The sequence below is a fragment of the Notolepis coatsorum genome (genome assembly GCF_963971535.1).
Source record: "Notolepis coatsorum genome assembly, chromosome: 13".
Taxonomy (NCBI): Eukaryota; Metazoa; Chordata; class Actinopteri; order Aulopiformes; family Paralepididae; genus Notolepis; species Notolepis coatsorum.
This window is the reverse complement of record NC_140177.1, coordinates 29,562,609-29,579,176: the sequence shown is the minus strand read 5'-3', so window position 1 is coordinate 29,579,176 and position 16,568 is coordinate 29,562,609. Positions and strand designations below refer to the sequence as shown.

Sequence of the window (16,568 nt, the reverse complement as noted above, 5' to 3'; positions counted from 1 at the left end):
CCTCCCTGATCAGATTTCTGTCAAACGATAAAGCGGACAGAAATGCGGGAACGTTTTGATTATATTTAAAAGGCTTTGACATTGTAAAACTAAATGAGTGGAGTTTCGAAGCTGTAAGCTGAATACAAGTCATAGGAACACACACGATATAGTGTTCTTCCCCCTTCCTACTGTATAAGAAAGAATTAAAAACGCATTGCAAGGAGAACAGAGGTTATTTGTTGAGTTTATGTGTATACAAAACCCTTGCAATGTGTAAAAAAGCATACATAGTGGGTGTTCATATGACTTGTATTCTGCTTACAGCTTCAAAACTCCACTTATTTCATTTTACAATGTCAAAGCCTTTTAAATATAATCAGAGCGTTCCCGCATTTCTGTTCGCTTTATCGTCGTTTTATGACAGAAATCTGCATTGGTGTATGCACCAATAATAACGAGTTGAGTTCTAACAAAGAACGTATTACATGCTGGGTAGAGTGTATGAGCGTTCACGCGGCACGGTGGTGTAGTGGTTAACACTGTCGCCTCACAGCAAGAAGGTCCAGGGTTCGATTCCCGCTTGGGGACCAGGTTTCCATGATGCCAGTTACCCAGGTGCGGTATCTCCCAGGCCTTTCTGTGTGGAGTTTGCATGTTCTCCCCGTGCTCGCAAGGGTTTCCCCCCCGATAAGATAAACCCAATGGAAAAACATGCACAACAATAGATCGCTAACGCTGTGGCGTCCTTGACGAAGACGGACAGGAGCACTTGGATTGGTCCCCTGGCGCGGCTCACGTTGACGCCTGTCTGCTCCCGGCTGCCCTTGGGGGGGGGGAAGGACGACGGGATGGGTTAATCGCAGATACGAATTGCATGCATGCATCGCATGTGTGCCGATTGATGACCTCTGAGCAGGTCCTAAATTATTATTATTATTAACAGGGGATGCCTTTCCGAGGGGGAGTCGGATTCTATAGTCAAACACCTGTTTGACTATAGTATTTTTATGATTTACCAGAAGTGCTGACTGAGTCCAATGTAGTCTGGTGAAAATGCACGTTATCATCCATAAGTGTGATTGTTTTGTCCTCTTCTAATAGTCTCCACAAGTCGCGATCGCCATAGCTCACAAACTTGGCCCATTGCTGGCGGATCACGACATCATCAGGGAATGAATGCAAGGACGTATTTGCTGCTTGGCAGTCAGGAACAGCACAACATATCTTGCCCGTTTTGTATAACGTTTTTAAATGCTAACCCAATGCTAACTCACTGTTAAACTTCAATTCCACGCATTTGCTTGCGTACTGCAATAAATAATCATGGTTGAGTGTGGGTGGTGGCTACAACCATAGAGGGGGCGTTAGGTATACAGATGAGAATAATAATAATAATAATAATGCAGGACCTCTTTAGAGGTCTTTATTCGGCATGCAACGAACTGGGACATGCAATGGGAGCGGCACACACACACTGGAATACACACACGCACACATGCATTGTCTTTTTTCTCAGTCGCCGATGCGATTGAGCTCTGCGCTTAACCCATCCCGTCGTCCTTCCCCCCAAGGGCAGCCGGGAGCAGACAGGGCGTCGGCGAGGTACCGCGCCCGGGGACCAATCCAAGTGCTCCTGCCCGTCTTCGTCAAGGACGCGACAGTCGCAACAGCGTCAGCGATCTGTTGTGTGCATGTTTTTTCCATTGGGTTTATCTTATCGGAGGGGAAACCCTTGCGAGCACGGGGAGAACATGCAAACTCCACACAGAAAGGCCTGGGAGATCCCCCACCTGGGTACCTGGCAACGCGGAAACCTGGTCCCCAAGCGGGAATCGAACCCTGGACCTTCTTGCTGTGAGTTGCAGTGTTAACCACTACACCACCGTGCCGCCGGAATTCCCGGAATTCTTACACGTCAGAGGTACGCGTAAATTCAGAATGGCTTAGTTCAGTGGGGGAGGATCTCGTGACATCTGAACTGGAGGAATGTGCCAAAATGAGAATTAGAGACATACAACCCCACATTGCTAGAAAACAATGCAAACCCCTGGAAAATGCCATTTATAAGATAGTTCCCCTTTAACATCAACAGGGATGAGCATGTCGCTAATGCAAACTTGTATGGGGGGGGGGGTATAGGCTCGGGAGGTAGAGCAGTCGTCTGGCAATCCGGAGGTTCCCGGTTCGATTCCCGCTCCTCCCGGGCAGCGTGTCGATGTGTCCTTGAGCAAGACACTTAACCCCTAATTGCTCCCGATGAGAAGGTTGGCACCTTGCATGGTTGCCTCCGCCGTCGGTGTGTGAATGTGTGAGTGAATGGGTAAAAATGTGAGTAACAAATTGTAAAGCGCTTTGGATAAAAGCGCTATATAAAAAAGCAGCTTACCATCTAGTACTTTTTGCAATTCTTTGTTCACGGTTGCAGTGATTTAAATAACTGTGGGTGCATTAATCTATATTGTTGAATCATCATTCAGAATACATGTGCTTTTTTGAGAGCAAATGGAAAATCATTAGTGAAGATAGAGAAGTAAAGGACCATGCCAACTTCCTTGTGGAATTCCACTCTCAACATGTCTAGCATCTGAAAAGCTGCCATTAAAGAAAACAGATGAGTGCCAAGTGTACCATTTAGTTAATTTCAGTGCCCATGTTCATAAAAACAAAAAAATACTAAGCATGTTATCAATACTTAGTCAGACAACATTATAAACTGAACAGGACAGTAGATCTATTTTATAGGGCGCAGTACAGAGTAGCTTTCACTTTCAGTAAGTTTCACTTTCATTTAGAGTATATTTAACTTTGAGTGAAGCAGAGAAGTAGTGGTGGGCCTGATCTCTGCAAACGACAAGAGGGCCTACCTGGAGGAGGTCAAGGTTCTAGTGGGATGGTATCAAGAGAACAGCCTCTCCCTGAACGTCAGCAAAACAAATGAGATGATTGTGGACTTTAGGAGGTCAGGGGTCAGGGACTACAGCCCCCTCAGCATCGACGGGGCACCGGTTGAGAGAGTCAACAGTTTTAAGTACCTCAGAGTCCACATATCCGAGGACTTGACATGGACCTCACACATTGACAGTGTTGTGAAGAAGGCACGGCAACGCCTCTACTTCCTCAGATGCCTAAGGAAGTTCCAAGTCAGTCAGAAGATCCTTAAGAACATCTACTCATGCACAATAGAGAGCATACTGACTGGCAATATCACCTCCTGGTTTGGGAATAGCACCGCACAAGACCGTAGCAGACTACAGAGAGTGGCCCGCTCAGCCGAACGCACAATTGGAGGGGGGCTTCCCACTCTCCAGGGCATTTACAACAAGCGGTGCATGGGCAAGGCTAAGAGAATTGTCAAAGACTCGAGCCACCCAAACAACTGCCTCTTTGAACTGCTGCGGTCAGGCAAGCGATACAGGAGTCTCATGGCAAGCACAGAAAGACTCAGAAGAAGCTTCTATCCCCAGGCCATCGGGATGCTCAACAAACAATAACACTATGTAACAACCATCAAATGCACTCGCAGCACACACATCCACACGCACACACTCACTTTAAACATACAACTCACTGCAGCACCCACTTTAACCACTTTAGTACACCTAAGCACACTTTATATTTATCGGTAAAGAATTTGCACTACAACCCATACCTCATTACACCTTACTGTAAATTATATTGTACCTAAATTGTACCTCATCACACTTCTGCTTTGCACTGTATAGTATATTGTATGGTAACTCAGTTACTTCTACTCTACATAGAACATTGTATATATATATGTATACTGAACATTTTTGTCTACGTACTTGACTTCTATTTTATACTTGCTATACTTATTTTTATTATCTATTTTTGCCTAGCACAGTCTCTGGAGCGAAACAGAAAGAAGCATTTTGTATAAAAGTATTCTGTACTTCTGTATGACAACTAATAAAGAAACTTGAAACTTGAAACTTGAAAGGAGACTCTAGAGACACAACAGGTTATTTAGGATTAAACCACTCAGCAGCTCGACTGGCGAGGAGCTGAGGTCCAGACCAGCAACAGTATGTTTACGTGATGCGCTAAATAAGGTTGCAGCTACATTGATCCGCTCTACATATATTGAACATAGTTTTGTCAAATGTGCGGTGTCACCGGTAATACTGGTGTTGTCATTAGTCATGGGAAATTTCACATCACCGCGTGGCAACCATAAACGTCAGTATTTCCTCTTACTCTTTTTCTTATGCTGAGATAATACTTTACTGTAGGATTGGACGATATGACCAAACTATCATATCACCATATTTTCCTTCGTTTTTTTGACTGTATGTGACGGTATAGTTTTCCAGTGCAAATTACATCATGATATGATGTTTTCTTTTATGTCTTTATCTTGTAATACAGTTGTCATGATCCTATTTAATTCAAAATGCTCTATTTTCTTTGGCTTTTTAAAGACTGCTGCAAGTCATCTTTTCTTTTTGATTGACTTAAAAATATCACTTTGTACATATATATATATTCTTTTTACAATATGTATATATATCATGGACGACTGTATAGTAAAAATACACACCGTTACATGGTATACCTTCATATTCAGTCTACAGTACCTCCTAGCCCTTATAGACTGATGCCTCAAGTCTACACCAGTAGTAGCAGGTATTCTACAATCTACAGACATGGCCGGGGAGAGCAGGTCGAATAGAAACGAGAATAGCCAATAGAATAGAAAATAGTTATAAGAAGAGTTAGAGTATAGCGTAAGAAGGTAAAACATCTCTGGGGTCAAAGTATCTTCTTCTTTGTCTTGTTGCTGAAGAAAAGTAAATCAGGAAGGGCTTTTGTTTTCAGCCAAGTGGAAAATTGGATTTTCTCTGTTTAAGACAAAATGGCGACGTACCCTTTTTTTTTTTTTTTTGCTCCTCTCAGTGGGACTCTCTTCACTCTGTCTCTGTTTTTAGCTGGTGGACATTGTGTCCGGACTAGTTTCCCTTTTGTCAATGACCTTTCAGAGCAGAGTTTTGATGCAGCTGGGGCTTCAAGGTAGAGTACAGGAAATGTGTAGCATTCTTGTTTTATTTGCATGAAGTCGGCATCGTGGAAAGCAGGCGGATCATGAACTAAACAGCTGTCCCTCTGTCTCTCTCTCTCTCTCTCGTTCCCCCAGGAGTCGCAGGAGGAGGAGCAGGTCTCCCGCAGGTCGTCCACCAGTCGTCTGTCCAGGTCTCCTCTGAGGGGGGTGAAGAAGCTGAGGAACATGCAGTGTAAAGTGGCCCTGCTGGACGGCTCCGACTTCACTCTGACTGTGGAGGTGAGGAACCTGCTGACTGATTGATTGAAAACTTTATTAACAGATTGCAGAATAGGTACAATACAGTATGGCTCAATACATACTAGGGATGGGCATTTTAAAGAAAAATCCAGATCGATTGATCGCATGCTATACTCTATTGATCGTGTATTACTCAAAAAATATATATATTAAATATTCGATTTTTTTTCACGTATATATGTTTAAGGAAACCAACAAACAGTTATAATCTTACACATACATGTGAAAAGATATGTAAAAAAATATATATATATTTTTTTCATAAAAATTTATAAATTTGATTTTTTTTTCTTTTTTTTTCTTTTTCTGATAGCTACGAGTAATTAATCGATTACTCACGCCCATCCCTAATACAGACAATTGTTAAGGGGATGCAGACCAGAGAAAGACTTTCGTCTTGTTTAGGAACAACATGTTTTGTGAAGGGACAACATTCGCTAGAGTATACGCTAACACATCCTGCGCCAAAAACGTTGTACAACGTGTTTCAAGTTCATGCTAATTCTGCCAATCCACGGCGTACGACGTTATTGAGATCATATAAAAAAAATTCGCCATGTTATTCATATTTCCCTCACGGAGCCTGGTCTGATGCAGTGTGAGCCGGCACAACTCTGCAACGCTTCAATACTGCCCCCTGGTGGATGATCGGCGAGTTGCCAAACCGGAAATGGCAGAGTCGATCTCGGTGCGTCTCCGAAATGCGTCCGGCCACTGGCATATTGTTGCGGGACTGTAGACGCACGTCCGTGTGTAGCGATCGCTGCCGTAACGTAATAATCGATAAGATTTGGCCGTGTATTATGATTATACAAACCGGAAATGGATTTAGGCGATCGCCGTCAAATAAGTGGGATCTTTTTCCTCCAGTATCATCGGCAAACAGTAAGAGGACGCTGACGTTACTTTCAGCCTGTTTGTTTATTATTATCCATGCAAACTGCTCTGATCAATATATCACCCATACTACATAAAGCATTTAACGACGATCACGGAATTATAAACGACCCCCTCCGCTCATCCGCGCATGATCAGTCATAACGTTTAGGATCATGTACAGTTGAAATTTTTAATATAGCGTGGATCGGCAACAAACGGCATTTGATAATCTATATATGCGTTTATGCCTATATCTCACGTTCTAGGAATTACTGCAGAAAACGATAAAAACATATTTATATTCTAGACGGTATTTTCATATGAATGTATGCATGAAAAAGTTAAACGTTCCTACATCCTGAACGATAGATAATCGATGTTGAATGGGCCATAGTAATGTCAATTTAGTAATGCAATTTAAAAAGTTATAGCCCTGCAAAGAAGGTGAACATCTCCATAGACTTACAGTGCTGGCAGAGAATGGTATAAGATGCTCAAATTGCGTGGCAGGGAATGTGTTAAGGAGAAAGCGAGAGATGTTACTGCAATTATTCCCTCTTGTCATAAATTGATGAACCTATTGGAAAAATGCCCCTATCTTACTGCTTCTTCTCATCCCCATGTCTATCTAAATGGTGCATTGTGATATGCAGGTCCTGTAGTCATTCTTGCCTTCACATGTGTCCTTTATGACAAGGTGGGATGGCCCCCTCTGACCTCCTTATACTACATCATTATTGGAATGGAATTTTGGAACCAATGGAAACCGTTCTAGTGACTGGCTGGTCCTTATGGTCCCCCGAGTTTGCTCTGAACAGGTTCAATCTGCATTTTGCTATGATGCCCCTCTAGCTCATGGAATGAACTCCAACAGATTTTTCCCTCTGTTCTACACTATTCGATTTCAATTCACAAGGTCGCCATTTAATTCGATATTGATTTATTTAGGCATGATCATGCTGGTTTCAGGGGGTCAGCACCTGTCATTATTGTCAAAAGATACACTTGATGTAACTGTAAATTAGGGAAACCTCAGTTGTCTTTCGAGTTTAAATAAAAGGTTTTGAAATGAAATATTAATGTTCAAAATCTCAAATAGTGCTCCTTTAAAGGATAAAATGTGGGTCTAGTTTTCACATGTGGGTTCCAGATCATTCTGGTCCTTAACACATTGTGCGCCAACAACGGCGTAAATCGTTTTTGGGATCAATATTTCATTTTTTCGCCATGGCATTCATAATTCATCCAGCCTCCCTCCGGACTGCAGCGGCACCCTGTCTGAGATTGCAACGCCTCAATACCGCCGCCTTGTGGATGGTCGGGCGAGTTACACTCACGCCAAACCGGAAGTGGCGATCGGTGCATCGAGGAAATCCCTCCGGCAGTCATATCTTGTTACGTGGGTCCAGACAAACACTCAAGTGCATTTGGATCGCTTTCGAAACGCAATAATCGATATGATTTCGGCGTTTATTGCGCCATACAAACCGGAAATGGATCTAGGAGATCGACGTCAAATAATTGGGATCTTTTTCCTCCAGTCTCATCGGAGGACAGTCTCAAGAGGACACTAACGTTATTTTCAGCCCAATTGTCCATTTCTTTGTTTGCAACCAGTCTGATCAATATATCAACCCATACTAAATAAAGCCGTTACTGACGATCAAGGAATTATAAACGACTCCCCCCCCCCCCCCCCCCCATTTCCTTCACGCATGATGAAGCATAATGTATACCGATCATATACATTTGAATTTTTGAATATAGCGTGTATATAGGAAAGAAACGCCAATCGATAATCTATCATATGCGTCGGGGCCTATAACTAGCGTTTTTGGAATTACAGCAGAAAAGGTTAAAAACATACTTATATTCTCTACGGTATTAACACAACAATGTATGAATGAAAAAATATAAAGTTCCCACATCCGGAACGATAGATAATCGATGTTGAATGGGCCATAGTAATGCAGATATAGCTATAATATTTAAAAAGTTATAGCCCTGCAAAGAAGGTAAACAGCGGTGGCAGACTGGGTATAATGATGGGCACAATGCCCCGGCGCCCAATGTGTTAAGGTCCCCAGAGTTTGCCCGGAATAGGCTAAATCTGCATTTTGCTATGATGCCCCTCTAGCTGATGGAATGAACTCCCAACAGTCCTTAAAGCTTGAGATTCTCCCATCTGTTGCAGAGTTTAAAACCTTGAACCCCAATTGTCAAAAGATGTAATTCAGTGAACTCAGTTTTCTTTTTATATATATTATTTTTCCGTTCGAGATATATTTATATTTATTAGTCGTCTTGTGCAGAGTCATGCCTTCCTTTCCACAGTATCTGAAAGTGTAGCCTCAACACCTCCAGATGGCTGTAACTCCAGCACGTATTGCTGCATAGCGTAGTTTTCTGGGATTAGACAGGATTACTCTAAAACGACACTCATATTCACCACGGTATAAAACGGTAATGTATGGATGAAGAAATTATTTCTTTAACACATTGAAAGATAGATAGTCGATGTCAAATGGGCCATAGTATTGTATCCATAGCTATTATAGAATATAGTTATAGCCCTGCAAACACCGCCACTTATTCCTATCTTTTAGAGCGTCTGCATGGTAAGTACAAACGATGCTCAAATGCGTGGCGTCCAAAGAGTTAAAGGAGCCCTGTTTGACATTTTGAACATTAATATTTAATTTCAAACCCTTATTTAAGTGGGGAAGAAGCATATAAAAATCACACGGCACATAAAATCATAACAATAAGACAAGAAGGCGAGTCAAAAAGCAAGGATAACAAATCAATTAAAAAAACACGTACAACTAGAGTGACAAAGGTTGGATATCAAGGTCTTAAACTCTGCAACAGAGGGGAGAATCTCAAGCTTTAAGGACTGTTGGAGTTTAATAGTAGTTCCATTCCATGAGCTAGGGGCGTCATAACGAAATGCAGATTTACCCTGTTCTCTGGGGACCTTAACACATTCCCCGCCAACAACGTTTATACACGTGTTTGGCCAACAACCGTTGAACGCCAACCATATATATATACGTTATTTGGTCCGTTTTCATTTTTTACGATTTTAATATTCTATTCAATGTCACAGACTTGTATGTTGCCGTTAAAAGGCATATTTGGACACCAAGGGTGCAGTACTGGCCAGATCCTCCCAGGTGGCAGTATCGAGAGTGCAGTAAACTCTGTTCCAGACCGTGTTTTACGTTTAAACCGCTCCGGGCACAGTTTTTTAGTACAGGGAAGCCTAGAGGTTCACTCGGTCGCATTGAAGCGCGTCAAATACCCCGATGCGTGTGTTGTGCTGGATTATGTCGTGGACCAGATGGACATCAGATGGACCAGATGGCGATCAAACAATTGGAATATTCTTTTTGGAATAAGCCCGACCACAGGTAAGGACTATCTGACGTCAATTTCAGCTTGATCCAATAATGTTTTCATTCCGATCCAGCTGATCAGCGTGTGTGGGGTTCACTGGCAATCAAAGCATCAGAAACGACCCCCCCCCCCTGTCATGCATTCATGATGAAACATAATACCTATTATATACATTTGATTTGGAAATAGTAGCATGTCCGGGGATGAAACGCCAATGCTTTTAGTAGAATTCACGTTGCACCCTATAACTCGGCTCTCCAGGAATTAGCCAGGATCACTCCGAAACTATACTTATATTCACCACGGGATAATGCGCGAACGTATTCATGAATTTTTTTTATTCTTTTTTGCATCTTGGACAGAAGATTAAGTTACTGTCAAATGACCATAGTATTGTATCCATAGCTATAATATAGAATATAGATATAGCTCTACAAACAAAGTGACGCACTCCTATCTTTTAAAGCGTGGCCTAGCTAGAACAGGATGAGGCCAATAGCTGGCAGTCAATGTGTTAAGGACCAGCCTAGAACGGGTTCCATACGTTCCAAAATTCCATTCCGATAATGATGTAGTGTAGCTGATGTAGTATAGCAGCAGACAGATATTATTTGCTCTGTAAAGATATAGAGGAGTGATGGTGTCCTGAGCAGAGAATGACGTCACACTCCCTCTGTGTGTGTTGTTATCCGATCTTCTCTGTCCTTTGTTTTGGTAGATGTGCTCCGGCCTTAAGCCACACCTGTGAAACCGTTGCCCCTCCCTGTGTTTATAAAGCTTAGACGAGGGGCTGCTTGACTTGTGTGTCTTTTCACGACGGCAGCTTGCTCGTCGTAAACGTTCTCTTTTTTTAACCTAGTTTGAGAGTTTGATGTTCCAGAGTGCACGTGCGCAACATGGCTCATACACATTCTACTTTTCCACCTAAACGGTTCACTAAAAACGAAAAAAATTTAAGCGACAAACACGATGCTCTGGATCTTAATGCGAGTTGTGGGGAACGCAAAGCAAGCACACTGTGGTCTGATGCAGTTGCAATAATGTGACATCTAGTGGCTGAAACATGTCACATCTCCTTTAACCCCATCTTACTTACAAACAATCCATAGAGCTCAGAAATCCTTTGTAAGAATTGCAACCAACTCTTCTTATTTAGCCCCAACCAAACCATTATTTAAAAAACTGCAACTACTCACAATTTATGAGGTCAACAAGTATCAAACAGGGGTTCTTATGTACAAAGTAATTGGTCTTCCTTTATCTTTGCCTAATTTTTTTCAAACTTATTTTGAGTTTAATTCTCATTATCATGCACATCTCACAAGAAGAAATAAAGACTTACGCATTCCTTTCTGTAGGACCTCTGTTGCCAAATTCTCATTTGTTTATCAAGGTGCAGTGATGTGGAATGATATACAAAATCTAATAGAAACATGTTCCACTTTAAATATATTTAAAAGTAAGCTTAAAAAAGAACTACAGATCCTGTAGTCTATAGTATCCATGTGTATTTGTGTAAAGTCTTTTTAAATTTTTTCCCCAACATTATAATAGTTGTATAATGCTGTATTGTATGTATCTGTGTGTATGAGAGAGGGATATGCACATGTGTTTGTGCATAATGTGGGGGGGGGGGGGGGGGGGGTTTGTGTGTAGTTATCCTATATAGGTTTAAGAGGGGAGGTCGCTTATAAGCCCTTGGGTTTTTTGACCTTTCCTGCACATTTTAACTGGTCTTCTTTTTACTTATTATTCCAGAATGTATGTTTGTAAGTGCGAATAACAATAAACGACCACACTACCAAGCGGTTAAAGGTAAAGGGTAAAGGGTTAACCTTCTGTAGTGTGGTAGTGAAAGGGTTAACTGGGGATTCAGCAAATCTGTTTAAAAGTTGTATCTGAGACTCTTTAGCCTGTGAAAGTATGTGCTGAGCGAGGCAGAGAGAGAAGACTCTGCGAGGAGGCAGTGACTCACCCCCATTTCAAATCTCATTTAACCGGATCACCCCCCACCCCCTCCACACCAGGGGTTTGGACTGGCGGATTAGCTGCATGTTTGGAGGGGTGGAGGGTGGATGGGGGGCACCGTGAAATGGGAGCGTTTGTTGGAGGGAATTAGTGTCACACAGCAGCTTGATCTCCCACTGTGGTCCGGGCAGGACATCCAAGGACACGGGGGTGGAACCCACAGGCTGCCCCGCCCTGATCCTATATCACACACGGCACCTGTGACTCCCTTCCAGTGCTTCTCACCATGGGGTCTCCCCCCTCCAGGGGTGACTGAGAGAGGGTCCCCAGAAAAACTAGGACTAGTTTCACTTCTCTAATTCATTCAGGTTCCACTCTCTCCACGGTGATCTGCTCAACTACAGTGGCAGACACCTAAGGAATTCTGGACTCGGATCATATCGAACAACCGACATCTCCTGAGGCTCTTGGCAAATGGGAGTCTTGCGGGGTCTAGTGTGTATCCGTCTGGGGGGGTTCCCTGACATGAAAGAGGTGGAGCACCACTGCTGCATTATATGAACAATTCCTCCGCTCAACTTTTGCATTGTAATACTGCCCTGTGTGTGTGTGTGTGTGTGTGTGAGAGAGAGAGAGAGAGAGAGTAGTGGAGACTCCGTAGAGGAATCACCCTGCGCATCGCCATCTGTTTGCTCGCCTCTAATCTGCTCTGCCTGCGGCGCTGGCACAGGCCTAGGATCACCCCCTAACATCCCCAACGCTTTAGCACTAGAGGGGGGATACTCCAACATGACCTTGGAACAAGGCCGCGTATGCACCGTCGCCCCCAGAGCGGTAACTCTATTCCTGCACCCTGCCCAAAAGCAGAATCTCGGCGTAAGGAAGACGCACCCACCCCCACCCCCCCCTAACTACGGCTTTAAGGATCAGCCAGCTTTTAAGGGTGCAGCGGCCAAGGCGAAAGCGGCGCCAAACAGGCGGGTTAAAGCCCACACTGGTTTCGCATTGTGATACCGGAGACATTCCAGAGGGGAGACTGACCGAGTCCTGCTCACTTCCTGTGATGAGTCACGTGAGCTACGCCAAGTGTGTTATTGGTGGACTTGCTGCCCCACCCCCCCACCTTAGGAGACTAGAGCTTGTGCACAGGGAAGGCTCCATTCACCCCCAACGACAGATGTCAGAGGTTTTTGGCCGAATGTGGTTTTTTCATTTTCTTTCTCTACCATACAAATGGAGGTAAATATTCCAATGTATCGGTCTCACAAGTTGCACCTTTTCACACTGAATCAGTGTTTTCCTGACCTGTAGATCCAGCGCAGAACAGGTTTCCGAGACTCGACCTGCGATCTCGGTGTTAACAATAGCCCCTGTGTAAAATTCCCACCCACTTCACATGGAGCCGTTCCAATTCATCATCCCATTGGTGCTGCTTTCAATGGGTTCTCTTCCTTCATTAGAGTGTCTTCGGTGAAACTATTGAGGTCAGAGGAAGATCTTGAGCTCAGGGAATCCTCCTCGCTCCTCACTTCTATTTGAAATCACTCCAATATGTCAAGATGTGACATTTTTTATCTCATTGACCCTGCAGTTTTTTTTGTTCCAGAGAGGAACTAAATCTTCCCTCCTGTGAACGGAGGAGTTTCTCACAGAACTGAGCCCTTATCCTCTTCCCTTCACCTCAGAGGACTTCTCTTGTAGGGGAGGGGGGGGGGGGTGTTCCCTCCTTACCGTCTTTTGACTAGAAACTTGATCTATTTCAGTCTCTAAGCCTGATTCTTCTGTTGTCTTTTAATATGTGGTTTGGTGAGGTAAGCCTCGCCTGTAAGCTCCCTCCAGCCCACAGCTACTGTTCCTCTACCGTACGTGAAGATTGCTTTAGAAAGACATGGGTTTTATGGAACAGTAGCCGGTCTGCCTGTTGGTTATATGACCAGAGGCCGGCCGATACTGTGTTTCTTCAGGCCGACACAGATGGTTTGTAGTTAGAGAATTCTGATATCGATATATTGGCCGATATTCACACACATTTTTACTAGCACGGATCCCTCAAACCTAGTCATCAAAGAGTTGTGACAAAGATATGTACTGGAGGTAGCATATTTTACAGTTGGAATGAAATTGACTGTATATATATATGTCTGTGAGTGTGTATTACTTAAGCTAAAGTAACCTATTTGTACTGGATGCAAAAGAAAACCTGCCTGGGTTTGGGCCTAATTTTGCATGACCAGCTTAATTAGCCTGGCTGTAAAGAGGAGTCTTGAGTGTTTTTCTATTGAGCAAATTTTTATTCAGATATCTTTAGGTGAGAAGTCAAGGGACCACTTTTGAAAATTACCATGGCATTTTCCTGCCAGCATATTTAAGCTATCTTAAAATAGCTAAACTATTTTAAATTACCCCCCATTGCCAGTGAGCTAGCATGACATGGCTGGTACCTTTTGGATTCCTCAAGATTCTAGTTTCATATGATACCAGAACGGCGGGATATCTGTGACATAAACACTGATACCGATATATCTGTGATGAGGTGATATCGGCCGATATATTGGTCAGGCTTTAAATATAACCTACCGCCTGGAATAATGTCCACCACCTGGTGTCCACTGTGTTGTTCGCTATAAGCACTTGCAATTACAATGTAACTTGATATGCTTCTGTCTCTTAACTCAATGGACGCCACTAGGGCTGTCTTAAATACTTCGAAGCTTCGTTCGATGGCACAAGCTTCGAACATAAAAAAAAATTGAAGTTTAAAAAAAAAAAATATATATATATATATATATTTTTTATATCTTTTTTTGCCTCTAAAATCTTGCACCTCCATTCCAATGAAACGAAAGTAAGCGCGCCTCGACTCCACCTCTCTACAACAAGCACGTGGAGATTATCTGTGTTGAAAACAACAAGGACATGTGCAGCAGACATGTCGACGAAGAAGCGAAGCAATGCCGTTTGTTATTTAAGACTATGTCGGACAGATTTGTGTTCATTGTGCTGCTTTTTTAAAGTGTCCCGACCCATATAAAAATATGTCTTAATAAAACGTGCTTAATTAAGTCGAATTCTGCCTTTGTCTCCATCAACTACATATAAATATTTATATAATTGTTTGCTTGATAGACGAAGGCAACAATTATGTAATGTCATGTCGTTGGCTGTAAGAGCAGCCCCACTGCACCCAGGCAGGGCAGCCGAGTGAAACCTTGTTGGCTGCGTCACAGTCACGAAAGGGGCTACTTAATTAATGAATCCAATCCACTTTATTTATAGAGCACATTTAAAAACAACAAAGTTTACCAAAGTGCTGTACAAGTCCCACAACATAAGATAAAAAATAAAAATAAATCTTTTTTCGAAGCTTCGAATTAAAATCGAAGCTCGGCCCCGAAGCTTGGATTGCCAAAAAAAGCTTCGAAGGTCAGCCCTAGACGCCACGCAGTTGAGCATCATTTGTATTTACCACGCCAAGCTCTAAGAGATAGGAATAAGTGGCGGTGTTTGCAGGGCTATAACTATATTCTATATTATAGCTATGGATACAATACTATGGCCCATTTGACATCGACTATCTATCATTCAATATGTGTTAAAGAAATAATTTTTTCATCCATACATTCCGGTTTTATACCGTGGTGAATATGAATATAGTTTTAGAGTAATCCTGTCTAATCCCAGAAAACGACGCTATGCAGCAATACGTGCATTACACTAAAAACCGTGCAGTTTCTTGCCTGTAGGCTACACACTACTATTTTGAAATCACATCTATATTATTGGTATTATGTTTCATCATGAATGCATGAAAGGGTGGGGGGGTTAATTTTTTTATGCTTTGATCGTCACCAACGGCACACGTTGTGGAGTAACGTTACAGACATGTTGTGATCGGTGTCGATCGTGTCGCCAACATAATCCGCCACACATCATGCACCGGGAGCATTTCACGCTTCTCAATCCGATCGGGACAACCGGTCCACTTGCGTGACAAAGAAAAGTCCGACCGGAGACTTTTGATCTACGCACAGGCCAAGATATAATGTTTCAAAGGGTGCTCGATACTGCCACCTGGGTGGATGCAGCCGGTATTGCACTTTGGCATTATCAGGATGATTCCCCATGTTAACCCCGAGTCCATGTGCCTGTAATGAATGGAAATATTGAATAAAAGAAATAACGATGAAAACCCGACTATACTCGGGTTTTCGGGGGTCCTGGCGCTCAACGTATGGCGAGATAACCCGACTATCATCGGGTCTGGTGCTGATTGAGTTAATGTCTGTGTATTGTGTGTGTGTGTCATGTGTGTATATATATATATATATTCAACTGAAGGTTATCTGTAGATATCACACGTACTCAAGCCTAGTAATAATTAACAATCGGACACACAAAAGTCCCCCATATGTGTAATAAGCTGGCCCACTTGTGCGCGCGGCCGACGTGACAAGCAGCTGCAAAGTGTTGTTCCTCCAGAAGCCCTTGAACATAGGACAGGACTTAGTCAATGATGATGATAAACAGTGGTTATTGTGATGAGCTTACATTTCACATCACACTCCATATGCACTCCTTTTTTTTTTTATCATTTTTTTATTTTAAATTTAACAACAACAAACAACACAATATCAACAGTAATAATAATAATAATAATAATAATAATAATAATAATAATAATAATAATAATAATAATAATAATAATAATAATAATAATAATAATAATGACAAAACAATAAGAAATAGTAAGATCTAAACGTAACTAATAAATACAAAATACAAATATACCAAATAAAAACAAAAAACACACCACAAACACAAAGGACATTAGGCATTAAACATTCCTCCCCCCCTCCCAAGACCCCCGGATTCCCCAGGATCAACACCCTACCCCTACTCTGCCGCTACATGGAGCTTTTGACCAACTCGGCCGCTGCAGTCCACACTCCATATTCACTCCTGTAACTTTCACCAGAATACATTATTGAAATACAAAGAAAATAAAAACTGATGGCGGTAA

At 42.5% G+C, this 16,568-nt stretch overlaps 1 protein-coding gene across 1 annotated transcript in view; it reads left to right on the top strand.

Moving 5' to 3' along the window:
- Positions 1-16,568, top strand: part of LOC311239505 (band 4.1-like protein 3) — an 84,108-nt gene that overhangs the window by 37,537 nt on the left and 30,003 nt on the right. Inside the window, exon 4 of the mRNA XM_084327811.1 lies at positions 5,138-5,281. Coding sequence (XP_084183937.1) covers positions 5,138-5,281 — 144 coding nt within the window. The remainder of the gene's footprint in view (positions 1-5,137; positions 5,282-16,568) is intronic.